This window comes from Podarcis pityusensis, assembly GCF_964106645.2.
Source record: "Podarcis pityusensis genome assembly, chromosome: 14".
NCBI lineage: Eukaryota > Metazoa > Chordata > Lepidosauria > Squamata > Lacertidae > Podarcis > Podarcis pityusensis.
Window position 1 is genome coordinate 24066237 of NC_138039.1, and position 26084 is coordinate 24092320.

Genomic DNA, 26084 nt, shown 5'->3' on the forward strand with positions numbered 1-26084 from the left:
TCTCTAAGAGGCTGGCGTCTTTGGGAGGTCATTTTCATCAGGCCTAGGCTCACATGGCACTATAGACATCAGCCCAAACCTGCCCACCTTAAGTTGTACCTGGGCTGGGGAAGTGAGGATATAAGGCCAACCTACCAGGGGTGACCCCAGAGGAGTTTGTCTCCTTGGGGTGCAAAGAGAGCTCACCTGATTTCAGGTTTTTTTTGTGTGTGTGTATGGGTTTCTGTGCGGTGTCGTTTGTCTATTTCTCTGGGGGTTTTGCTGTGGGTTTTTTTCCTAGGCCATTTCTGAGGTGAGAGGCTGGATGTTTTGATTTGATGTAATACTTGTACTTCTGCTTTTCCAGCAGCAAAGGTTGAGTTCCAAGTGGCACCAAAAAAATGGCAACAATTAGAATAATAGAATTGCGGAGTTGGGAGGGACCTTGAGGATCATCTAGTCCAACCCCCTGCAATGAAGGAATATGCAGCTGGGGGATTGAATCTGCAAGTTTGGTGTTAGCAACACCATGCTCTAACCAACTGAGTGCTGCAGTCACTGCAATATCAAACACAGCAGCAGATAAATATAGCTCACAACAAGAACAGATTCATCAAAGCAATTAATACGATTAAGTGAAGTAACAGTATAACTCAAAATATGTGGCCTGGATTGGTGTAAGTGAAAGTGGTTTCATGCTCCTGAATGAACGTGTTCCCTTCCTGGGTGTGAGGCAGGAGGGGAGTGTGGAGTTTTTGTCCCAGGATAACTCTCTTACTGGAGGCTTTATGGCGGCCTTTACCAATGGCCTGTCAAAATATGTCCATAAAACCTATTTTCCCCAAGCCTGGTGCCCTCCAGATGTTTTGGACTACAAATCCCACCAGCCTCAGTCAGCCAGGTCACGCTCCCATTAGCCCCAGAACCGTACCTGGTTCTGCTGGCTGGGGCTGATGGGAGTTGTAGTCCAAAAATCTGCAAAGCACCAGGCTGGGGAAGGCTGTTTGGAGTTTTTTTTCTGTCAGATCGTACTGCGCATGCTTCATTTTAGCTGCGGCCTGTTCCTCCTGCAAATGAACAGAAGGGGCAGTTTTTCTTGGGCGGCAGGCAGGATGAGTCCATAGATGCACCAAAGTGTAGAGAAACATGTTGCTGGAGGGAAGGACGTGCTTTTCTACACACTTACCTGGGAGCAACTCCCATGGAACTTATGCTTGAGTAGACATGTGTAGGTTTCCACTGTAAAATCCCGGTTTTCTTCATTGTTTGGGTAGGCCTCACAAAAAGGAACTCGGAAGTCAGATACTTGATGTGCATCCATAATTTGGCAAGTCTATGAAAAGACACTAGAAACGTAAGACTTGGGGGTTTTTTCTTTTGTGCGCAGGCGCGTATTTGCCCTTTGATTTCTTCCGACGCAAGCGTAGAACCGGGCAAGATCTGGCGTTCTGAAGGTAAGCGTCCTTTTCGCACCCCCTCTCCACCCGCCAGTCCCCAATAAATGGGGCAGGGAATCTCCCTCTGTGCATCAGAGACAGTGCTCTGCGATGAAAATATAATGTATAATTGCAAGTTTTAATTCTTATTCCAATATTTATTTTAATTTATGTTACATTTTAATTTTTGCAATGCTCACCCTTTTCCTCTTGTTTGCTTTCAGCGGTCCAAACTTATTTTATTTGCTTCTTGGATTTAGATGCCCTTTTTCCTCTGAGGAGCTCAAAGTGCCCTCTGTTCCAGCCTTCCATTTTATTGTCACAACTAGGCTGTGAGCCATGTTTGGTTGGGCTGGATAGAACTGGGCTTTGAACCCAGGACTAGTCAGACACACTCCAGCTGCTGCATCACTCCTTGCCTTGTTACTTCTCCTTGGGTGGGTGGGGGAAGCAGCGATCGGCTGCATGTCACTATTAATATTTGGGGAGTGTGCTGTGTGCATTGAGGGGGGTGTATAAAAATGAAAAAACAACAACAAACATTGCAATTCAAGGCTGAGCTAATCCATATTGCCTGAATAGCTTGAACCCACCCTCACCCTACCAGCCCTCTCCAGTGCGTGTGCTCTGCTCTACAAATTTGATCCAGGTTCCTAACAGTTTTTTAATAAGGGTCTACACACGCACTTGGGGTTTCTTTCAGATTCCTGCATCCTCCTTCTGAAAGATGCAGGGATATGGCAACATACATAGACAGGCAGGCAGACAGAAAGTCTTGCAGTGACTCCATGGAAAACAGTGTGATTTGAGCGTGGCTTGTCAGTTTAGCATAAGAACATAAGAATTTGCTCCACTGGGTCAGACTGATAGCCCATCTAGTCCAGCATCCTGTCCTCACAGTGGCCAATCAAATGCCTCTTCTGGGAAGCCCCCAAGCCGGACCAAGCACAAGAGCCCTCTCCCCTGCTGCAGTATTCAGAAGCATTGCTGCCTCTGACTGTGAAGACAGAGCATAGCCATTGTGGCTAGTGGACATGTTGTCAGCTCTCAGCTCCTTCCTGGGCAGTGCTGAGTCTCCCACTTCCTGCCAGTGTCTCTTTGGGAGAAGGTAGGGCATCTCCTCTCTAGCCACATGGGTGGGACTCCTACCCCTCTCTCTTTCTGTGTCCTTAGAAACCTGGACCATGAACACAGCACAGGGCACTGTGGGCAGCGACCCCGTCATCTTGGCCACGGCCGGCTATGACCACACAGTTCGCTTCTGGCAGGCCCACAGTGGGATATGCACCCGGACCGTCCAGCACCAAGATTCTGTATCCTTTTGATGCGCCAGCTGTAACAGGATTTTGGCTCTGCTAACCTTACTTAGTGTTTCACTATAACTACGTGAGCCAGCCTGTTCTGTCTTCCTTAACCACATTTGCCAGCAGGTCAATGCTCTCGAGATCACCCCAGATCGGAGCATGATTGCTGCTGCAGGTAAGTGTGGCTTATTCCAAGAGCATGGAGGTGCAACCTTGTCTTTCCAACCTTTTCTCTCCAAGGGCATGATGTCTGTAATGCTGATGGCTCTGCCAAGGAATTGTGAGACATCTAACAGGGAATTCTCTCCATGATCACAAAGCTATGGCCTCAGGAGAAGCTAGGGAGGTTATTTCCAGCCCAGAGAAACACCCCCATGCTTGTTAGTTGATGCCAGCCATATCATCAGGTAAAGTGAAGGAAATGCAACATGCCCCACCCCACTGCCCTGGTCATTCCTTTCCCCTGTCCTTATTTGATCGATTACATTTATATTCCACCTTTTTATCCAAAGAGCTCAAGGTGGTGCCCATGGTTCTCCCTCTCCTTATTTAATCCCCACATCAACTCTGTGAGGTAGCTTAGGCTGTGAGGCAGTGATTGGCCCACACGGTCACCCAGTGAGATTCATGGCCAAGTGGGGATTTGAACCCTGGACTCCAAGGACCTAGTCTGACACTCTAACCATTACGCCACACTGGCTCTCCAGTTAGGATGGGAGCAGGGCTAGGAAGAAAGGACAGACACAGAAGAGGGGACCCTTCTGTTGTTTATAGTGTTGGGATTTACTGTTACAGGGATTCCTGGTTAATAAGATAAACTGCTTACAGTTCATAGAATCATAGAACTGGAAAGGACCTCATAATTCTAGTCTAACTTCCACTAAGACATTTACTCCTAATAGAGAATAACTTTGCTTTTAAACCTCCGAAGTTTAGTTGAAACCCTGCTTTTGAACCCACCGGTGTAGGTCCTACCTACCTGAGTATGAGCAAACCAAAATAAATTTCAGTTTGCTGTCTCCATCTCCTTAATACTTGCCACTGCAGCTGAAGGAGAATGACCGCTTTAATCTTTTGTGGGTCTTGACACGAGTTCTTATTCTGCCAGTTTTCTGCAGAAAATTCTGTGCAAAGATCAAATTTGTGCTTTTGAACTAGCTATGAACTAATTTGGGGGTCTTTTGCCCAGGCTATCAACACATCCGTATGTATGACTTGAACTCCAATAACCCAAACCCTGTTATCAACTACGACGGTGTCAGCAAGAACATCACCTCTGTTGGCTTCCATGAAGATGGCCGCTGGATGTACACGGGAGGCGAGGACTGCATGGCCCGCATCTGGGACCTCAGGTAAGCCTCTGGAGCTCTGCTCCTTTTCATAACCCGGAGAAAGGGGATAGAGAAAAGTTTTTCTCCCGCTCTCACAGGAGACCCGGTGAAGCTGCATGCTGGAAAACTCAGGACAGAAAAAAGAAATGATTTCATCATACAGTGCACAGTTAAATTATGGAGCTTACACCCACAGGAGGCAGTGATGGCCATCAAACTGGATCGCTTTAAAAGGAGATTAGAAAAAATTAGTGGAGGAGAAAAATAGTGATAGCCAATAGCCACATCGGCTATGCTTTGCCTCTGTGGTTGGAGGCAGAAATACTTCTGATGTGCCATTGACCTGATACAGCATCAAAGCTTTTCTTATGACCATGGATCTGCAAGGAAAGTCAGTGAGTTTGACGATCTGCAAGATACACAGGAGTTTCTTTCCTCAAATCATGCTTAAGCAGCATTGTAGGCAAGAAGGCAGGTGTCATGGGGTCATGGCCAATGGTTCTTGCAGCCTAAATCAGATGCTGTCTCAGTTTAGGCTGGCACCACAGAACTGGAAGAGACTTGAAGTTTGACTCCCAGTGCAGGAACAAGGTTGTCTGAGCCAAGGGTTTTCCAGTGTGACCTCAAGCAAAACTCCCATCCCACTGAGTTTAATGAGCTTTCCTTCCTAGTGAATTAATTTATCTATAAGAATATTTATATACCAACTTGCAAAAAAAAAATCTGGTGGTGTACAATAAAATCATTTAAAGCATCCAGAAATTGTAAGATCATAGAATACAGAACTCAGAATTAAAAGTAGTTATCTAAAGTTTTAGGATTGCAGCCTGCATGCTGAATCTGCATCTAGTGGCTTGCCAGTTTAATTCTTGACAGTCTTGTTTAATGTTACAAGAGAAAGGAGAGTAGAAGGAAGAGGGGGAGAAGTCCAGCTTGTCTGACCTAAAGTTTGGGAGCTTTGGGAGTGAACAAACTGCTGATTTTCAGAGGGGTTGCTGTGTTAGTCTGTTGCACCTTAAGGCAAAGAAATTTATAATGGTATAAGATTTAGAGATGACATGCCACTTCATTGGATGCATGATCTGTTATCCTGAGTTGCTATATTGAGGGTGAACTTTAAATTATGATGGGGGGGGGGATGGATCACAATGTAAGTTTACCGGTGGCACTGTGGGTTAAACCACAGAGCCTAGGACTTGCCGATCAGAAGGTCGGCGGTTCGAATCCCTGCGACGGGGTGAGCTCCTACCCAGCTCCTGCCAACCTAGCAGTTCGAAAGCACGTCAAAGTGCAAGTAGATAAATAGGTACCGCTATGGCAAGAAGGTAAACTGTGTTTCCATGCACTGCTCTGGTTCACCAGAAGCGGCTTAGTCATGTTGGCCACATGACCCGGAACCTGTCTGTGGACAAACGCCGGCTCCCTCGGCCTATAGAGTGAGATGAGCGCCGCAACCCCAGAGTCGGTCACAACTGGACCTAATGGTCAGGGGTCCCTTTACCTTTACCTTTAGTTCAGGAAGAGGAATCTGCACATTTAGGATGTGATCCCCTAAGCATTGTTTAATGCACTCCACCGAGGGTTTGGCCAGGAGATGTTTCTTTGAAATATAAGATCTGATTGCATAGGAGGCTTTCCTAGGGAATGAAGTTCACAAAAAGTGCTTTGGAGCTCCCTGGAGTAATGGCAGTGAAGGGGTTATGCTTTGGCTCACCTGTCATTCTGCCTGCATCTGTTCTGTTACAGGTCCCGCAACCTCCAGTGCCAGCGCATTTTTCAAGTGAATGCCCCCATCAACTGTGTTTGCCTCCATCCCAATCAGGTATGAATCCCAGATTTGTAGAGTTGGAAGGGACCCCAATGGTCACCTAGGCAAGCCCCCTGCAATGCAGGAATTCCAGCTAAAGTCACTGACATGTGGCCATCCAATCTCCAGTGAAGGGGAGTCTGTTCCACTCATACTGCTCTTAGCATCAGGGATGTCTTCCTAATGTTTAGTTAGAATCTCCTTTCTTTTCATTTGAATCCATGGGTTCAGGTTCTCCCCTCCGGAACATCAGAAAACAAGCTTGCTCCATCTTCCATGTGACAGCTCTTCCAATATCCGAAGGTGGCTCTCATATCACCTCTCACCAGGCTAGAGAAACCCAAACCAGTCAACATGAAGCCCTCCCATCCACACATTCTAGATACTGTACTTTTATTTTCTGACATTCCTATTCCACCTCTCGTCCCTTGTGGAATCCAAAAGGGTGGGTTTGTGGGTTTCCAGACAGTCACCCACCCAGGCACTGACCAGACCCAGACCTGTTTAGCTTCAGCAGGGAGGTGGCCTCACGTGCCTTCAGACCATCCCCTGGGAACATCTCCCCTTTTCATGCAGTCTTCCAAATGGTGGGGATTTGCAGGGTCTGTCGTCTTGAGAGGTGATGGCCCTTTTTGTGTGTGTTTCTGTCCACAGGCAGAACTTATCGTTGGGGACCAGAGTGGGGCCATTCACATCTGGGACTTGAAGACCGACCACAATGAACAGCTCATCCCAGAGCCGGAAGTCTCTGTCAACTCTGTTCATATTGATCCTGATGCCAGCTACATGGCTGCCGTTAACAGTTCAGTAAGTGCTGGCTGGCTTTGTGGTGCAGTGATGCGCTACAGCCTGCCTATTGCTTCTCGGCCAGTGTCTTGTTTAAAGAGTCCACAGTGGCTGTGTTTGCACGTTGCACTAAACCAGGGTTTGTTTTAACCATGGTTTGTTCAACAAACCATGAGTTGCCTGACAGAGGAACAAACAAGCCATCCAAAGTTTTTGTTTTCCAGATGCTCTTGCCTCGGGCCGCTGTAGCTCAGCGAAGGCCTGGGGTGGGTTGGTCAAACAAATCATGGTTAAGCAAGGCTCCTGTTTGCCAAACCATAGTTACCTCAAACCATGCTGGGCTGGGTTTGCACATGCCAGTTAGGTTAACTAACTATGGCTTGGTGTCATGTGACAACCAGATCTAAGCCTTCAAGGGATTTGGCAGGCAGATGGCCTCTCAGATGTTTCATTCCCCTCCCATTGCAGGGAAACTGTTACGTGTGGAATCTCACAGGTGGCATAGGTGACGAGGTGACGCAGCTCATCCCAAAGACCAAGATTCCTGCGCACAGCCGCTATGCTCTCCAGTGCAAATTCAGCCCAGACTCCACGTGAGTAGGACTGGCTTTCTAGGGTTTCATATGGTGGGGGCGGGGGACAGCATTCCCAGCCCTATCTGCAGATGCCATAAGGCTGCCTGCCTGCATAGCAGATTCTCTTACCACTGAGCTACAGACCTTCCCTATAAGGATTCTTTTTGGGACCCATAACTATGGAAGCTTTCTCCGTTTAGTGCCAGTGTGCTGTAGTGGTTAGAGCGTTGGACCAGGACCTGGGAGACCCGGGTTCAGATCCCCACTCTGCCATGAAGCTCACTGGGGGACCTTGGGGGGCCAGTCACTGCCTCAGCCTCAACCTACACCAGAGGGTTGTTGTGAGGATTAAATGAGGAAGGGGAGAACTGTGTATGCCACCTTGAGGAGGGGATGAAAATAATCAATACATTCTTTAAAATCCGGCAGTATAAATAGGGACTTTATGTTATCGGTTATTTTGGGTGACACTTCTAGCCTGTGTTCCACCTGCCGTGCCCCACTCTGACTAGTCTTCCGTCTTCTGTTCCAGGCTTTTGGCGACCTGTTCTGCTGACCAAACCTGCAAGATCTGGAGGACGTCTAACTTCTCTCTGATGACAGAATTGAGCATCAAGAGCAACAACCCAGGGGAAACCTCCCGCGGCTGGATGTGGGACTGCGCGTTTTCAGGGGACTCTCAGTACATTGTCACAGGTGAACAAGGGTGGACCCACCTTTCCTTGGAGAATGAATAGGAAGGATGACGAGGGACATTAAGCCCCCTGTGGCCAGGCCAAGCTATTTTGAAACCTTATGTAGAAAATCAAATGATGCCCGTCTCATTTCTCCTTCCCACCCTACTAAAAACACGAAGATTTTGAACAACGTACACATTGTTAAACGGTACAGTGGTACCTCGGGTTAAGAACTTAATTCGTTCTGGAGGTCCATTCTTAACCTGAAACTGTTCTTAACCTGAGGTACCGTATTTTTCACTCTATAACAAGCACCTGACCATAACACGCACATAGTTTTTAGAGGAGGAAAACAAGAAAAAAAAATTCTGAATGAAACAGTGGATGTATCATTTTTGTGCTTCATGCTGTGGCCACAGACATGTGATTTGACGGTGAGTTTGGGGTAGCCCAATGCAAAAATCCTGAGAATCCATGTGGATCTGTGCTTTGTAACCACGTTTTTGCACCATTGCAGCCCCAGGCAACAGTGGGTGCGTGAATTTTTTGGTGCAGGCTGTAGCCATGGACATGCTATGTGATCTGATGGTGAATTTGGGGTGACCCAATGCAAAGATCCTGAGGATCCATGTGGATCCGTGCTTTGTAACTATGTTTTAAGTGGGGAGGGAAGGAAAAACACAGAAGGGACAAAGAGCATGAGAGGGGTGTGCAGCTGGCTAACAATGCAGGAGAGGGGTTTAACGGGAGGGAGGAAAGGAAGGCAAGTTTCCCCCCACCCACCCAAGCCAGCCCTCTCCCTCCCTCTCTCTCTCTTTGTCTGTCTCCCTCCCACCTGCATGTTTTCCGGCTGCCTGCGAGTCCCTAGAATGCTGGACGCAGCAGCAGCAGCACGGATAGGAGGAGGTGGTGGCTGTAGGCTGCGCTCCTAGCCGACGGAACCTGAGCCGGGTGGGCTGGAGCCTGCGCGCAGTGTGACTAAGAAGGAATTAGAAGGAAGGACGCGATCCTTTCCTTTCCCCTCTGCTTGCCAGGAGGGCAGGGGATTTCCCTGCTCTTTGTTGCGTTTGAGCAAACACAGCAACCGAAGAGGGTGGGCAGTAAGACCTTGAGGCAGAATGCAGGAAAGCAGCAGCCTCGCTTCTGAAACCTTCCCTCCCTTCCCTCCTCTGCGACACGCGCGATCTGATTTTTGCTCCTGCACTCAGACCAGTCGGCTCCAGGGACCACACATTCGCTCAGCAACACGCACAAACATTTTCCCTTACTTTTTAGGAGAAAAAAATGTGCGTGTTATAGAGCGAAAATTACGGTACCACTTTAGCTAATGGGGCCTCCTGCTGCCGCTGCGGCGCAATTTCTGTTCTCATCCTGAAGCAAAGTTCTTAACCCGAGGTAGTATTTCTGGGTTAGTGGAGTCTGTAACCTGAAGCGTCTGTAACCTGAGGTACCACTGTATATAATTCTATAAATGCTTTATGAAGTAGCTCACTAATAGTTACGGCAACCTTGTAAAGCAGTTCAGTGTCACCCATATATTGCCGATTGTTGTGTGTGTTTGTATGTGTGGCTTCACGGTGTCCCTTTTCCTTCCCCAGCCTCCTCGGATAATCTGGCCAGGCTCTGGTGTGTGGAAACAGGCGAGATCAAGCGGGAATACAGTGGGCATCAGAAAGCGGTCGTGTGCCTTGCTTTCAATGACAGCGTCTTGGGCTGAGAAGGAAGGCTGCGTTCACAAGATTGCTGCAAGACTGGTTTTTTTGGGGGGTCAGGTGTGCAAAGACTGTGTTGCCACCCACAGCTGCCTTTCTGCAGAAGAGCCGGATTCAAGTAAAATTGAAGCCACCTTAACCATCTTTGCACAGTGGCAGGCAGTTTTAAAACAGAATCCCCAGATTTTGTTTGGCGTAAGATCTTTGTGCAAAAGTATCGCATAACAAAGAGTGGTTTGTAAGGAGAAACTGTGACACTCAGCACCGATGTTACTGTATGGGATGGATCTCCCAACACAGGGTTTCAACTTGCTCTCTTTGGGGAACTGCTTTTGTTTAGGTGAGGCTGCCCTCTGTTCCTTCCATTCACCTTTGCCCAATGTAAAGGGCTAAGCGGACATTCCAACTAATGTGCATACATCCCCCCCCCCTTCTCCCACACCAGGAGCAAAGGTAGGCGGCCTCTGTTGCAAGCTTGCCACCTCCTGCTCCAGAAGGCTCACTGCAGTTGGAAGAAAAATGGTTTACCCTCATTGCTTTCATGGTTATAAACTGCTGGATTGGATCAGAGGCCCATCTAGGCCAGCTACACCAGTGGGAAGCTCACAAGTAGGATGTGAGCACAGGAAAACTCATCACTGTGGTTCCTGTTTTGCGGGGGTTGGACCAGATGACCCTTTGTGTCCTTTCCAACACTGCAATTCTGTGATTTCTCCTCTGCTCCTGGAGGTTACTGTTTTGACTAGTAGTTATTGATAATCCTTTTCATCCTCCATGAATTGTCTAGAGTAGAGACCCCTCTCAAATCCATCCAGGTCAGTAGCCATCACTGCATCTTGTTGGAGCAACTTCCCATAGTTCAGCTAGAACTTGCTTCTGTCCCTCCTGATTTTTCCAACATTGGCATCATTGGACAATCCAGGGTTGGCATCATTGGACAATCCAGGGTTTGGAGGGCAGCATTATGGGAGAGCTGAATCTAACTGAATCAAGTTGCAAGTAAAAATGCAGTTAGGTCTGACATTCAATGCTGGAGCCAGGCGTGGGGAGAGTGAGCAATGGCTTCTCCCCGGCATTGGGGGACCGCCCCCTGTTCTGGGCTCAGAAGTGCCTTTATTAATTACCAGACTATTTAAATGCAGCCTTCCCCCAGATGGTACTCTCCAGCTGTTTTGGACTACAACTCCCATAAGCTCCAGCACCCTATGGCAATGCTGTCTGTGACTGGCATCAAGTCATAGTCCAAAAAAGCTGGAGAGCACCAGCTTGAGGAAGGCTGGTTGAGTAACTGAGCTAGCCAAGCAGTGTACTGCTGTCATCCCGGTCCACAGAATTGGAAAAAAAAGGACTGAAAAGGACCTCCAGCAGGGAAGTGTGCTTGGAGAAGTGCAAGCGTGCTTTTAGCCCTGGGGGGGTGGGACACAGGAGTTCTTAACACACATCTCAAGCTGCTCATTTCCTCATTTTTTGTGCTTTTAATTATTGTCACACATGCACACACACCAGGGTAGCTCCTTAAAATGAGTGGTTTGTGTTTTTTCTTAAAAAATACTTTGATTTACAAAATGTTTGTTTGACTCAGATTTTTAACTGGATCTACACCACGCAGTTTCTTCTCCCCATAGACAATTATTTACAGGCTTATAGCTGAAAGGGCAACACTCTTTGTAAATAAAGCAGGAGTATACATATACATACAGTATATACACACACACACACTTATGTATATACTGCCATCTTGACTGAGTGTCGCTGTGGTTCAAGCTTCCTCAACCTGGTGCCCTTCAGGTGCTGTTGGACTACAAGCCCATCAGACCCAGGAAGCACAGCTGTGGTGATGGGAATTGTAGTCCAAAGCACCCAGAGAGTACCAGGTTGGGGAAGGTTCCTGTAGCCCTTCTTGCCCAATCCAGAGCCCTGAATTGCAACGTGGGCTTGGCGGAGACAGCAGAGCCTCGCCCTTGTATTCAAGTAGAGAAGAGCAGAGGTGCAGAGGGTGGTCCAGGCCATTCATTCGGGAAGGTAGTAGAAGCAGATGGAGACGCAGGTGTTGTTCGGAAAGCAGATGTCGATGCACAGGTAGATGAGCCGCTGCTTTGGAGGACCTACATGGAGAACAGGTGTGCGACGGGTGCGGTTAGTGCATGGACGGCATCCAAATGCAGAGCGTTTACTATTAAAACTGATTATTTGGGGGGGAGCGGGAGGCCGTGTATTAATGCAGCTCTCTTGCAGAATCTGGAAAAAGGCAACCACCCACTTTCAATAATTTTGCGTATTTAAATTTCAAGAAGTAGATCTCGGGCTCTGCTGCTGTACATCTCCCATCCAAGAAACCAAAAGGCTCCAGTGTTCCAGAAAGGGTGTCTCCCCACCTCTGAGCTTTTAAGACAGTGGGAGACACCCCAGCTTGTTTAGCACTTTTCATTCTAGGGGAATTCAATCTGAGGGATTGGAGCTCTGCTCAGCAGATTGAATGCAAGCCTGAAAGCTCTTAATTGGATACCTGTTGTCCACCTTTCTACATGGTCCTCAGAATACAACCTGGTTTGGGATTATTTTTATTTACCCTAGCTGATGTAGGGGCATGCTGAGAGGCAGGAGTTTTTGAATTAATTATATTGCTATCCCACCTTTCGCTTGAGGAGGTTTACATGCCTCTTCCTCCTCTTTATTTCTTCCTCACAACATGCTGCGAGATTCTGCCTTATACAGTCATACCTTTAGTCCATGAAGCTCAGTGTTCTTTACACTGACTGGCAGCTGCTGTCCAGGGTTTCCCAGACTTACCTAGAGATGCCACTGGCAATTGAACCTGGGACCTCTTGCATGCAAGGCAGATGGGCTACCACTGAGCTACGATGACCCTTCCCCAGCTGGCTGCGTCTGTTAGGGGCTGGGGTCCAGGAGGCCACTCACCGTCTTTTTTCTTGACCCAGTAGATGGTCGCCTGCCCACACAAGGACCTGACAGCCTCCCCTGCCTCTTCTGGTCGCACCTGCCTCCCTGGCACGATCCCCAGGAACTCACGGTAGTACTGGGTCCTGTCGTTGGGAAGCGGCAGCTGATCCACCTTGGCAGGAACAAGAAGCACCAAGTGTCAGGGCTCTGCATTCCTTAATCCTTCATTAGTGACCATCAAAAGGAAGCACTGAACAGATGCTGGTATAAGCCAACCTTCACTCCAGCTGGTGCCCTGCAAAGGTTTTGGTCTACAGCTCTCATCACAGCAGTGCTTGCTAGGGATGTTGGCAGTTGTAGTCGAAAACATCTGGCTAAGGCAACCCAGTCAGATGTGCAGGGTACATTATTATTATTTGAAGGGTACCAGCTTTGAGAAGGCTGGTGTGGACAGATGAACACCAGCATCTAGTTCTGCCAAGGGGTCAGGGACTGGGGAGCTGCAGTTATGCCATTGCCCCAGGCCACACTGACCTGTCCTTTTTTAAAAAAAATGGTAAATATTTTATTCGTCTTATAATAAAATGGCATTGTTCAACCTCAACAAAACATGCAGAGCATTGCATGCATCCACCCATAAGTCACATATGAGAAAGAAAAGTGGCAAGTGACTGAAACAGTGAATGCATCACCTTCAACTATCCATGGCATAGCCTCTCCTTTAGTAAGTGAGGGGCTGGAAGTCTGACGTTAACAATCTTATTATTACGACATAAGGGCCTGCTGGATTAGAGCAATGGACCATCTAATTCAGCATCCTGTTTTCACAGTGGCCAACTAGATGGCCCTGCAGGAAATCTGCAGGCAGGATCCAAACACGAGAGCCCTCTCCCCTCCTGTGGTTTCCTGCAACTAGTATTCAGAAGCATTGCTGTCTCCAACTGTGGAGGCAGAGAGAGCATAATTGAAAGCCCCCTTCTCCATGGAATTATCTAATTCTCTTTTAAAACCATCCAGGTTGGTGGCTGCCACTGCCTCCTGCGGGAGTGAGTTCTATAGTTTAACTTCGTGCTGCATGAAAAAATTGTATATTTTAAAGATTTATTTCCTGCCCTTCACCCCAAGGTCCCTAACATCACTTCTGTTTACACAGCTGACATATGGGAACCAGACCTTTTCAAAACAGTCTTTCATTAACAAGGTTGCCGGGTGTCTCACATTCCTCCCCATTTACTTTCTTCCAAAGTTCTGGGGGAGCGTTGGCAGAGCTGGCCAGGAGCGCTGCCTCCCTGCTAAATGGAAGTGGGGGCGGTAAACCAACCCCACTGAGCTTTGTCCTGACGTTCCCGGCAGAACAGGGGCCTCTGTCTTTCCGAAATCAAACCTCTGCCCTCGCCCCTCACCTGAAGCCATTAACATTTTGTCTGGAGGACTCTTATGCATCATTACTCAGACTTATGCTGCTGTGGAGTCACTGACAAAAGCACCTTTGTTTCCTTGGCTTCAATTGCCCACGAGCTGGAAAGAGGGTTTCCTCTCCTTGTCTCCGGCCCCCTCACCCGCCACTATGTTACATTTTCGTCTCCTTTTCCTTTTACTTAAAGGAAATGGATAGGAGTAACCCACTCATCTTGGCTTAGAAGGCACAGAGAGAATAGTTTTTCTCCCTCTCTCATAACACTAGAACTCATGGGCATCCATTGAAGCTGAATGTTGGAAGATTCAGGAAGGATAAAATGAAGGACAGCTCTTCTTCATGCAGTTAACCTATGGAACTCACGCCCACAGGAGGCAATGATGGCCACCAACTTGGATGGCCTTAAAAGAGGATTGGACACATTGAGGGAGGAGGAAAAGGCAATCAATGGCTACTAGTCACAATGGGTACGCTCTGATACCTTGCTCAGAAGCAGCAATGCTCCTGAAAATGAGCTGCTGGAAGGGACATCTAGCTGGCCACTGTGAGAACAGGATACTGGACTAGATGGGCCACTAGCCTCATGCAGAAGTGACATCGTATGTTCTGAATGCCCAACAGGGCTAGACAAAGACATTTTGCTGTTGACCAGAAGGTTGGTGTTTTGAACCCACCCAGAGAAAGCTGTGGGAAGGATTCCTGCATTGCAGGGGTTGGACTAGATGACTCAAGGGGTCCCTTTGAAATCTACAATTCTATAACCTGTGGCCCTCCAGTTGCTGTTGGGTTTTCAGATTCAGTAGCTGGCCAGCAGTCAGGGATGATGACAGGAGCTGGAGTCCAGGAAGATCTGGAGGGCCAGAGGTTAGGCACTCCTGATTAAGATGCATCCTAAAGGGAACAAATAATTCCCCTTTTAAAGCCTAAGTTAGTGTCTTTCATCACCTCTTGTGGGAGATGAAATATTCCTGGCTTTCCAGGTGATGCTTCTTCAAAATTCATTTAAACTAAGAAAATAGACAATAGACTATAGAGAATCTGGATTCTATGGAGGCTGCTTCAGCATTCTGTGCTTACCCTGTGTTCTGACAGGTTGAAGGACATCTGGACAGTGTCTCGGTCTCGGTCATCCATCATCCGCAGGTAGCAATTGTTCTGCTCTGAGGGCTTGTAGCAGACGTAGCCCTGAACAGAAGAAACTAGATAAGCTCGTTTTGTTTGTTGGCAGGTTGCTTGATCCACTAAGTGAACATAGTACTGTCCTCTCTGCCTCCTGTAGCACCAGCAATGCACTTGGGGGAGCTAATACGTGGCCCGTGAGAGATGCTGGACTCCCAGTCCCAGCATGGCCGGCAGGCAGAGATGATGGGTGCTGTGGCCCAGCATCACCTGAAGGGCTGTGGGTTAGCCACCCCTGCAATACATTCTCATAGTTGTTTTTCCTGAACTTCTTTCAGGCACAGGCTCTGAGAGTTGCTCCATTGTGTTTCATTTGCAGAGAGAAAGATGCAGAGGTTTCTGATCTGGAAGCCACATCCTTCCTCAACTGGAGGTTTTGACTTCCAATACTGATTTTGTGTGTGTAAATACGTACATGCTTAGGGTCTTATGGCTGTGTGCAGAAGAAAATGCACTCTGCACATGCCCCTGGGCATTTTATTCTATCAAAGATTCCTGGGATGAAGCCTGCTGTGTGTGTGTGTGTGTGTGTGTGTGTGTGTGTGTGTGTGTTCTAGGGGCTTGCATGTCCAACACTGCTCAGAGCGGCTGAAATTTCTGTACAGTTACACTGAAACCCACACTTGTTCTGGGGGCCTCCTGCACATCCAGAGGGATGCTCATTTCATTGAGCCACTTGAGCAGCAGGAGGGCAAGAGGCGGCTTGCTCAGACATAGTTCACTTTACTATTTCTAACACCGGCTCCTCAGTGCTCCACCACGTGGCTGATGCAGCCAGGAAACTGCATCAGCTTCCCCTATATTTATATATAACCTGCTGATAAAAAAATTCTGTGGCACTTGAAGAGGATAAAGGAATGCCACAAATATTGCTTCTTTTACCATCACAAAAATCCTGGGTGGCAGACAGGCCATGAGGATTTCCCATTCAAGTGGCTTGGCCAGGAGCACCTGCCAGCTTCACGGCTTAGGTGGGCTTTGTGGCTGCACCGGCAATTTCTCAGCATTGTGCACCCTTCCCCCATCCCCTTCCTCACAATTTGGAAAGGCAAGGACCACCAGGACACTCACATTCTTGTTGTCAAACAAGACTGACGTTGTTTGGTTACTTGGGGAAGTTATGCAATAAGTAACTGTGTTCTTGGACTTGTTCATGAAAGCCGACTGGTTCATCCGGGACCCTGGTCGGTTCTGGAAGTTTAACCGGACAACCTGCAAAAGAGGCTATGAAGATATGCAGTGTTAAGACTGGTTGGGGGTGGGGGTGGGAGAAACTGCCTGGTCTATCGGCTGCAGCAAGAGTCTGTGTGCTCCCCTCCCTGGTCCTTTTCTTGGGGGTGTGCGTCTAGAACAGCTAAAGATAGTCATGGCAACAGCCAGAAAGAGGAAGACTTACGTCTTTCAGCTCTTCAGCTTAGAAAACAGATGTTTTAATGGAGTGTTTGCAAGGAGGTTTGCAAAATCACAACTGGTGCAAGAAGGGAGACGACAGGAGTAATTTACTCTTTCTCAAAAGAGAAGAACATGTTGCTGATGCAACGCGCAGGGCAGATGAAAGAAAATGCTCTCTCATGTGCAACACATACTTGTTCGTACATAAATCATTGCAAGAATACAGGGAAGGGGATACAGATAAAGAATTTTCCAGTGGTAATAATATAAAGCAATAAACAAACCTAATAAATCAAATCAAGTCCCATTGAGTTCAATGGGACATACTCCCAGCCCAGCATGCTGAACAGCCTTCTCCCACCCTGGAACCCTCCAGCTGTAAACAGCTCATGGGAGTTGTAGTCCAAAGCATCGGTGGGGTGGTGGAGTGGGCTGGTTGGTTGCACTGTTGGGGAAGGCTGGTATAGAGGACTGCAACCTTATTTTGCTGATAACTGATGAACAGTTTCAGCCACTCCCTGCAGGCAAAATTGGATGGTGAACAGAGTATTGCGTTCCCCGGGTAAGAGAATCTCCTTACCTTGGGAGATGTTTTTGCGAAGCTGAGAGTTGCTGCCACAGCAATGCAGATGATTCCACAGATTAAAATGACAGAAAGAACAACCCAAAATGTCCTGGAAGGGCTTTTGGATTCTGCCGGCAAGGCTCTCTCCTAAGAGCCAAGATAAGCCCATCAGTCAAACAGAAACCAATAAGTTGAACATCAAAAGTATTAGTGGGAAACACCACATGCAACCTTCATCTGAAGGACTCCAACCCTTTCCTATTCTGGTTAAGAAAATGAAGTACAATAAAATGGCATGACAAAAATGCAAACATGGATGTACTTGATGGTTACAGAAGGTGTAGTTATGCGATATAAGCAGCTCAGGGCTTCCCTACCCAGTTTATATGGTTGTAACCTGCCCTGGAACCTAAGGGCAGGTAATTAATAATAAATTATTATTATTAATAATAATGTTTTGTTGACATGGAAATTAACTTATTCTCATCCCATTGCTGGATGAGTGATCCCTGGTTTTCCGAAAGCTGTGGACTATGTAAAGACAGGTAATACAAGGTATTCAAAATGTTTTTTGTCATGATCCACAGGGATTCCATGGATCATACATCTTCCTCTTTCCCTTGGTATCTAAGTCTTTGTATTATTTTGGTGTTCAAGTTGTTACTCTGCAAAAGCATAGGGATCTCAAGCAGTGTAGTTATCAGTTTTTGGAGAAGTCTGGCTTGATTTAAAATCTTTAGTGCACAGAACTGAAATTAAGACAGCAATCCTATGCAGGCTTGCTCAAAAACAGGTCCCACTGTGTTCAGAGGAATTTACTCTAAAGTAAAGGATTGCAGTATAAGATATTTAGGCAGGCTTTAAAACTAAAATGTTTAATATTGTACTTTGCCTAAGTAAATGCAAGAGATTCAGAATATAAAGTATAAAACAGTCTTCCCCAACCTTGTAGTTTGGTGTTTTGGACCTGTGCTGGCTGGGGCTTATAGTACAATACATCTGGAGGGCAGCTGCCTGACAAAGTATTAGTTTAATGTTGATGGTAAGACTTCCTATGACATATATAATTTCCCTAAGGTTATGAAAGATTTCACTAAGTTTGATCATTCTTGCTTACGGAGTACCTTCAATCTCCAGGAACACCAAGATCTGCATCAATAGTCCTGGGGTAGGAACAGCCGACATGGTGCCCTTGTGATGTTGTGGGACCACAAACCACACTACCTTAGACTACTGGTATTGCTGGCTGGGGCTGATGGGAATTGGGGGCTCAACATCTCGAGAGCATCACATCGGGTACCCCTGTCCTGGGGCAATGAAAGGATTTGGATCAGAGCATTCTCTCAATTCCCTTTCTCAACCTGTATCATTCTCTCATTTCTACCCTGATCCCAAGACGCCCTGAGTATTTTGGTGCCCGAGTTGAGAACTCCAGGCGTCCCAATAATGTGGGACACAATCCATTTGCATGTTTTCCTGTGTGACTGTGCATCACTCCACTCCTTTAAAAGGAAAAATCCCAAGAGAAACAGATCAGGAACCCATCAAGGGACAGGTGCTGGGTTGTGGGGAAAGAAAAGGCGGCAGGGTACTTACTGGACAGGGGGTGATGTGGGCCACAGTCTGTTCCTCCATTCTTGATGCCCTCTTTGCTCCTCTGACTCTGCCTTCTGACAGTATAGAGCTTGTGCATTATCAAATCCCTCAGAATCCGGTTTGAAACCTGAGAACATGCCCCATTTTACTGCCCACCCTGGCACCTTGACTTGGAGAAGGAGCCACGTGGTGGTGAAACGTTAGATGCTCTAAATGGTGGAAGGGAACAGAGGCTGCAGAAAGATGCTGTCCTGGGCACGGTGATGCTTTCGCTGTCCTTCCTTGTGAGACAGCTAACACATTCATGGGGAACACAATTGGGGGCTTTGTGTGAGACCTTTGCATTCTGGCAGCCGCCCTTGGTATGGGCCAGACATCTCTCTCATTTGGGGTGGGGGGAGGGAAGGAAGTGAAAACAAGTAGAGAAGAGTGCCAGCCTGCCCAGAGGTCTGAGACATCTGCTCCTGGAGAGAACCTGCCATTCAGACCTGTCACCTTCCGAACCTCTGCAGAATTAATATGGTCAGAAACAGGAAAATGTTACTTGATGTGATTACTTATCAAATATAAATATATTTTAGTACTGCATGTCAAGCAAAGGTGTCTTTTTGAGGACTCTGAAGGAAGAGGAAGTAGGAGACAACTTTGCGATTTCAACCATTTGGGAAACTGGATCGTCCCATTTTAAGATGGCAGCATGGCCATTGACACCGAGAATGATCAGGCTAGATGTTTTTTTAAAAACCAAGGTTTTTTGCAGAAGGTGGGGAAGAGAGAATAAAGGTTGCTTCTCTCAAGCCATCCTTGTCTGCAGCTGGTCAAGTTTTAAGATGGGAGTGTGAGATGGGAGTGTGATAGGAGCTAGCACACATTCAAATGAGGCACTTTCAGGTGCTGGCAGTTTTCAAGTTGCACCACAGCCTCCTGGGAGGAAGCAGAGGAGAATCATCCATGTTAGTAAATGCAAGTAGCGAAGTGGGCACATACCAATGATAGGTGGAGAACAGGAATAAAGAGAAACTAGAAAATAGAATCCAAAGGCCCATAGAAAGAATCTCTACTTGTAGAGTCAGTGGAGCAGCTCACCAGCACTGGCCCAGTTTACTTTGTTTCACGTCCAATGAAATGGCCTGAAGCCTTGGCTATTTCCACAGTGAGCTTGCCCCAAGATCATCTGGGGCAAGGATACGATGACAGCTTGTCATCATTGTCTTATGAAGCACCTGCCATCTTTTGCTTCCAAGCTATTTCTTCTGGCAAAAGATCATACCGCTGTCCTGCGGTGTTTGCTTGAGGCCTATTAGAAAAAGGGGTGGGGGCCAGAAGAAAAATGCTTTCATGCAGACATGCTCATTCTCATAATTAACACACACACTCGTGCATTTCATGGCTCAAAGTTAAGGCTGGGCACATTTTCCTCTGGCACCATTTCCTCAGAACACCCATTCTGCTCCTGCTCAGCTGTGGCTAAACAGCCCTTTCATGTCTCTAAATAGCTAAAAGCAAACCAGTCATCAACTTTGCAATATGTAGCCAAATACCGGCTCAGGGTGGTGAATTCTTTAAAGAATGTGCTGGCTGGAAGTGATGGAAGTTGTAGCACAAAACATCTGGAGATTTATTTTCACTAAAAATAAGTAAAAACATGCTAAATTAGATCTCTATTGCCTTAGGGCACTAATTCTGAATCAAAAAAATTTCAGAAATCCAAAACCTCCAGGGATGACGTGACAAGCAAACACAAGGCTCAGACCTGATGGATAAACCACAATTTGCCATTATTTTTGAACCTAGTCTGTATGTGTAAAGAGGTACGGAGTTCTAAAAAGGGAGATTAAGGCTGCAACTGTAAACAATAAACTCCACTGACAACAGTAGGACTTATTTCTACACAAAGTTACCGTATTTTTCGCCCTATAGGGCGCACTGGCCCATAGGGCGCACCTCGTTTTTTGGGGGAAATGAATTAAAAAAAAATTATTTCCCCCCCCCCAGCCGCCCGAGCTTCCCCCCACCCCAGCCCCCAGAACAGGCTGCTGCCCACAAGCCTTGAGAGCCCGTGTGAACTCCCTCCGGAGGGCGCCCCATGCTTCGGGCTGCAGGCTGCTGCCCACAAGCCTTGCGAGCCCGCGGGAACTTGCTGCTTGCAAGCTTGCGGATAGCTTCCCGCGCACCGACCCCTCTCGCTCTCCAGGCTTCAGCGAAAGCCTGCATTCGCCCCATAGGACGCACACACATTTCCCCTTCATTTTTGGAGGGGAAAAAGTACGTCCTATAGGGCGAAAAATACGGTATATAGGATTGCTAGTCTTATTTTACCAAAAAACAATTCTCACTAATCTTACATTAGGAACCAGAAATTCAAACTATTAATTTGAAATGGGAAAGAACACACCGCCAATTTAAATAAAAGAAAAATCTTCTTCGCACTGGTGTCTCCTGGATATTTACAACATTGCACAATTTAGCTCTCAAGCAGGTCTCTTCCACATTCGATCATGAAGCTACAGACAATTCAAATGAAACCTTATGGAAACAATTCCAATTTAAAAAAACAGGGTAAAAGGCTTATTTTGCATATTATTTTTGATGAACACGAATGAGGTTCATAGCATGCAAAATTAAAAGGCAACAACACAAAGAAAAAAGAGAGACTTCTTGTTTAATATGACTCAAGAACAGGACTGAATTTCCCCAGATGCTTTTACACAGACTGCTTGGTCTTTCACCAGCACAGTTTCACAACAAGGGAAGAAACAGTGAAAAGAGGTGAAAGGCTCTATTGCATGGCTAGTAAGTATGAGCAGTTGTTGACAGGTTTCTAAACAACATTTGTCATATATGGAACAATTCCTCAATCTCCCCAGATCTGCATAAGCACAAGTCCTAGCAAAAGGACATCATGTTATTTTCAAGTCAGTCCAAACAGAAAGAAAGAAACCGTTTGCATTATCATCGAAGATGGAGAAAACCTTTAGGCTTACAAATCAGTTCAGCAAGCTGAAGAAGAAAAAAAATTCTATTGAGAAACAGATTATAAAGGGTACCTTGCTGGGTGTGGGGGGTTGTTATTGTGTATCTTTAGCACTTCTAAGTAAGTGTCAATGCCAATCCTATAATATTTATAAATACAAAATATATTTCACGGTGGACAACACAATTATTGCTGCATCAAAAAGTGGCAAGTTCATGCAAGTTTCAAGTGTCTGTGATACAGGAAGCATAATCTACACACAATGGATGTGCACACAATTTGGAAAATGAAAGCAAACAAGCATCATCTGTTGTTTACCCAAAGTGAGTGCTGCTTTCATCCTTACATCTCCATATCAGATTTCTTCAGCTGTTATTACACAATTTGGCATTTAGTGTCAAAAGGACAAAACTACCCAGACACTTCAAGAGTGCATTTAATCATATTTCCTACAAAACAGCAAAACAAAATGGCTTGAACTCCCATTTTCAGCAGACAATTGGTGCCAAGGTGGATCTGCAAAGGACTTCCAATGTCCTCTGAACAACCCACTATTAAGATCTTAATAGGAAGCACAGGACAAGTTACTGTAGTTGCTTGATCAGCACTGACTTCAAAATGGCTTGAACGCAAAATATTTATGCCAGAGGATCCCACAGATGGTACAATTTATGCTTGGGATCATTAACTACTACAACTTGTAGGAAGACCTTCATGTGACTGTGGCATTTTTGTAACTTTGCATGTGTAATTCAACCATTAGCACAATTTGGGAATCCTCAAATGATCCTTACTTAAAATGGTACTTCACCTTGCAGACTGCGCAGGTATTGCTGTGGTATGTACTGAAGAACACAAGCAAGATCTTTTGGAAATCTATTGATATTTCTCCTGAACAATAAATTCTATTTTTGATATATTATAATTCACTTTTAAAATAGATATCTGTTCTTCACATCACTATATATATATTTATATTTATACACACATACACACACACACACCCTACTTTCTTAGAGGAATACATGAAACACGACAGCATCTTTCGTGTTTTGCATATTGAAGCAAGTGCAAATGGCTGTGTGGAAAGGCGCAACAACAAAATTATTGAACACACAAGTGATTTTCTATTTCCTGAAATCACATCTGAAGCAGGCTGCCTAAAACCAGGACCTGAGTAAGCATCAAAGCCAAGCTTAAAGTCAAGTTCTACAGGTCAGAAAAGAGCAATTGCCCTCCTACTGCTCATTTCCCTGAATTTCCCACAGACGAGGATATAGTTTCCACAAAGAACCACAGTGAAAAGTTTTAAGAGAAGCCTGCCCAATCCCTTTAACCCAGCTGAGCAAGACTCTACCCTGATGCCATTAACACTGCGGTTGTTTAAGACATACCTAATGCTTCACAACATCTGAAAGCTAACCAACACAACACACTTCCCTCTTTGTTCCAAAGTGCATTTTAAAGGAATTTGTAAACAGAGACCTTGAATTCTAAGTTACACACTAAAAGTCTCTGAAGTTGCAAGCAGCAATCATGTGCATTGTTGCAGTAACTGAGGTGATACTACCAGCCTCGAGCCACTGAGGGTGCAGGGGGTGGGGAGAAGATACATTTTAAAAGCTGGAAAACTTCCCTTTTTTAATCCTGGAGGGTGGGGAGAAGGTCGGCTATGCTATCAACATAGTAATCGGGGACTAGCTTTCTCCGCTCAGGACAGTCACTCTCTAAGTGACCTTTTACTTCTTCTAGGGTGGAGACCCCTGTGAGGGTCAGAAGAGTTGTCAAGCCACAGTTGTTGCCCATGAGGATGTCTGTGTCCAAGCGGTCGCCGACCATGATGGTGCGAGCAGGATTGATGTTGAACTCCTTGCCCACACACTCAAAGATGTAGCGGCTGGGCTTGCCGATGATGAATGCTTCACGCTCTGCTGCTGTCTCCACTGCTTTGACAAGGCAGCCAGTTCCTAAAAAGAGAAGCAAAGCAATTGTGAGCCAGATACAGCACTGAGGAACAAGTGCAAACCCCAAACTCATCTCAGTAGTCTATAAAGCCTGTCAGTGGGGGAAGCCAGCTGTGAGAACTCAGCTATGTTGTACTACTAAAGAAGGCAAACACAAATCATGTGCGGAGCAATACCCAAGCAGGGAATCATACAGAAAACAGTATCACTCCCACATTGGCTGAACAATGTAAAGTCCTGTTCCTCAGAAATGTTAAAGGCAATCTTTCAGGTCAAATCTGCCAAGCCTCACAAATGACCCCACCCACCCCCAGCCTACACATCTATCCTAATCTCTGCACCATTTTAAAGTAGCTGCTGGTACTCCACAACAGCCACTAGTCAGTACATCCCACTGGACAACCCCCACAGCTAAAGACTGACATAGGATTGTCATACCATGGTGTGTGACAAATGCTGAAAATAGTTGGGAAGAGACCAAATTGAGAGCAAAACAACTGTGAGGCTACCTTTAAGGGGCTGAGGTTCTAGAGCAGAGGGCACTTTTTCCCCCTGAAGCAACTATTCACCCAGATAAAAGACATTAAACTTTTTTTAATGAAAACATCTGCCCACATATCAGGAAGCAGCTAGTGTGGTGGTCCTAGCAAGGTCCTCCTCATCAGAAAGGCCTCCACCTGTCTGCACCCAATCAGAACTTTGTCTTCATTTTAGGCCTCCTCCCTCTCTTTCATGTGCGTTCACCCACTACCAATAAAGGTTGTTGCAGCGTGCAGCCCACATACCGTAGAAGTACTGATCATGGAAAGCAGTTACCAGTCAATGTAGCAGGTCCTGAACTAGAGAGGCTAATGATTTAAGTATAAGGGAGCATTCTCTGTTCCTATTACAGCTCCCATCATTCTTCACACTTAGCCATACTAATGAGGGCTGACAGGAGTTGAACAAATGGGCTAAAGGAAGCTTGGGATGAGGGTTAGTCTTGACCTGAGATGAAGCTCTCTATGAAGCTCACTGAGTGATTTTGGACTGCGTAATCTATCTCAACAGGGTAGTGATGATAAAAATTGGGCTGGATTTCAAAAATTGCTTCCAATACACGGTAAGCTAGAAGGATAACAAAACATTAAAACATTAAAAAGCAGCATTCCTGCAGGGGAAAGCAAGGGAGACTGCATGCACTCAGATGTAGCCAGACACAGGCCATTCACACCATACATTTAAAGCAGTACACCACTTTAAACTAGTTGTGGCTTTGCCCAAAGACTTACGGTAGCCATAAATTGTTAAGGATGCTGAGCATTGCTAGACCACCATTCGCTTCACATAGCTACAATTCCCAGAGCTCCCTGGGAAGAGGGACTGATTGTCACACTACACTGTGAACTGAGGCAACTAGAGGTCTACTGACAACTCTCGGCACCTTTAAACCACAACTCCCAGCTTTCTTTAGGGAAAACTATGGCTGTTCAAGTGATATTGTAGCGCTTTCAATGTGAGCGTGTGAACGTGTCCTCCGTCACGTCCTATGCTCGCTCAACCACCTGTGCCCTTCCGGACGGTCGCGCTCAGCTGGAGCTCAAATGCGGTCTGACGCACTTAAGCGCGCACACATACACAATAACACGCGTGTACGCACCGGGGACGGCGCTCCCTCCCTCGAGCGGCAGACGGTTGTCCCGGTTGGTGCCCACCAGGAGACACCCGTCGCGCATCAGGTAGCGCAGGGCCAGGCAGAGCTTGCCGTAGCTGAAGTGCTCGTCGTAGCCCACCAGCACCGCCCGCACAGAAGGATCGAGCGGGGCGCGGGAGCCAAAGTTGGCGGACCCCGGCTCGGGGGCGGGGCCCGTGCCCAGGTGCGCCACGCCCACCGCCTCCAGCTCGGCGCTGAGGGCGGCCCCGCCCAGCACGTAGGCGGCGCCTCCCGCAGGAAGGGCGTGGCTCAAGTAGCGCGCGGCGCAGTAGGCGGAGCCGAAGACCTGCCGCGTCTCGGCCGGCGGGAAGCCCAGGCGCTGTAACTTCTCCACGTAGGCCTGGCGCGTGCGCGAAGAGTTATTGGTCACGTAGCACAGCTGCTTCCCGGCGCCCGCCAGGCGGCCCAGCGCCTCCGCCGCCCCGGGAATCGCCGCCTCGCCCCGCCACAGCACCCCGTCGCAGTCGAACAGCACCGCCTCCGCGTCCCGTAGCGCCGACCGCGCCGCGGCCGACGTTCCCAGCCGTTCGCACCGCTTCGCCATCGCGGACCTGCTCAGAAGGACGGACTGAGAGAAACCGGCGCTGCTTTCTTCTCACGACTTCTCCTCGACGTCGATTGGCTGGGAGGCGGCGCGAGTTGGCGCTGATTGGGCGGGGCCGGCTTTTCAGGCTCCGCCTCATCTTGCGCCTTGAGGGAGAGAGTGAGGTGACCGCAGCCTTTAGACCCCTGCCTGAGCCCCGCCCGCCGTAGCTGCTTATTGGCCGAGATGAAGCGAAGCCACTTTGCTATTGGG

General features: G+C 47.2%; 3 protein-coding genes across 4 annotated transcripts; 1 reads left to right on the top strand and 2 right to left on the bottom strand.

Moving 5' to 3' along the window:
- The first annotated feature begins 1126 nt into the window (after positions 1-1126).
- MLST8 (MTOR associated protein, LST8 homolog) lies at positions 1127-9856 on the top strand. Of its 2 annotated transcripts, none has more exons than XM_080981728.1 (9): positions 1127-1433; positions 2589-2728; positions 2846-2894; positions 3909-4071; positions 5797-5872; positions 6512-6664; positions 7112-7236; positions 7751-7914; positions 9494-9856. In XM_080981728.1, exons 2-9 carry the CDS (start codon positions 2600-2602, stop codon positions 9610-9612), a joined length of 978 nt encoding a protein of 325 aa, XP_080837854.1. In that variant the 5' UTR covers positions 1127-1433; positions 2589-2599; the 3' UTR covers positions 9613-9856. The 2 variants fall into 2 exon arrangements, with proteins under 2 accessions (XP_080837854.1, XP_080837853.1); XM_080981727.1 differs by having other exon boundaries at positions 1138-1433; positions 2843-2894.
- Positions 9857-11175: 1319 nt separating this feature from the next.
- Positions 11176-20602, bottom strand: BRICD5 (BRICHOS domain containing 5). The gene is made up of 7 exons (XM_080981747.1): positions 19645-20602; positions 18658-19163; positions 17077-17208; positions 16176-16328; positions 15003-15110; positions 12527-12680; positions 11176-11712 (listed from the first exon to the last, which is right to left on the bottom strand). The coding sequence occupies exons 2-7, from the start codon at positions 18694-18696 to the stop codon at positions 11618-11620; spliced, it is 681 nt and encodes a 226-aa protein (XP_080837873.1). The 5' UTR covers positions 18697-19163; positions 19645-20602; the 3' UTR covers positions 11176-11617.
- Positions 20603-21302: 700 nt separating this feature from the next.
- Positions 21303-26081, bottom strand: PGP (phosphoglycolate phosphatase). The gene is made up of 2 exons (XM_080981732.1): positions 25235-26081; positions 21303-23598 (listed from the first exon to the last, which is right to left on the bottom strand). The coding sequence occupies exons 1-2, from the start codon at positions 25830-25832 to the stop codon at positions 23273-23275; spliced, it is 924 nt and encodes a 307-aa protein (XP_080837858.1). The 5' UTR covers positions 25833-26081; the 3' UTR covers positions 21303-23272.
- Between the last annotated feature and the right edge of the window lie 3 nt (positions 26082-26084).

Excerpts from the sequence above, each read along its gene's own strand:
- MLST8 (XM_080981727.1), top strand. The coding sequence starts at position 2,600 with ATGAACACAGCACAGGGCACTGTGGGCAGCGACCCCGTCATCTTGGCC. Across the intron at positions 2,729-2,842 it reads CCGTCCAGCACCAAGATTCT|CAGGTCAATGCTCTCGAGAT; the intron begins GTATCCTTTTGA and ends CACATTTGCCAG. Across the intron at positions 2,895-3,908 it reads GAGCATGATTGCTGCTGCAG|GCTATCAACACATCCGTATG; the intron begins GTAAGTGTGGCT and ends TCTTTTGCCCAG.
- BRICD5 (XM_080981747.1), bottom strand. The coding sequence starts at position 18,696 with ATGGAGGAACAGACTGTGGCCCACATCACCCCCTGTCCA. Across the intron at positions 17,209-18,657 it reads CCCACATCACCCCCTGTCCA|GAGAGAGCCTTGCCGGCAGA; the intron begins GTAAGTACCCTG and ends CTTGGCTCTTAG. Across the intron at positions 11,713-12,526 it reads CTGGGTCAAGAAAAAAGACG|GTCCTCCAAAGCAGCGGCTC; the intron begins GTGAGTGGCCTC and ends TTCTCCATGTAG.
- PGP (XM_080981732.1), bottom strand. The coding sequence starts at position 25,832 with ATGGCGAAGCGGTGCGAACGGCTGGGAACGTCGGCCGCGGCGCGGTCG. Across the intron at positions 23,599-25,234 it reads GGGAGGGAGCGCCGTCCCCG|GAACTGGCTGCCTTGTCAAA; the intron begins GTGCGTACACGC and ends TTCTCTTTTTAG.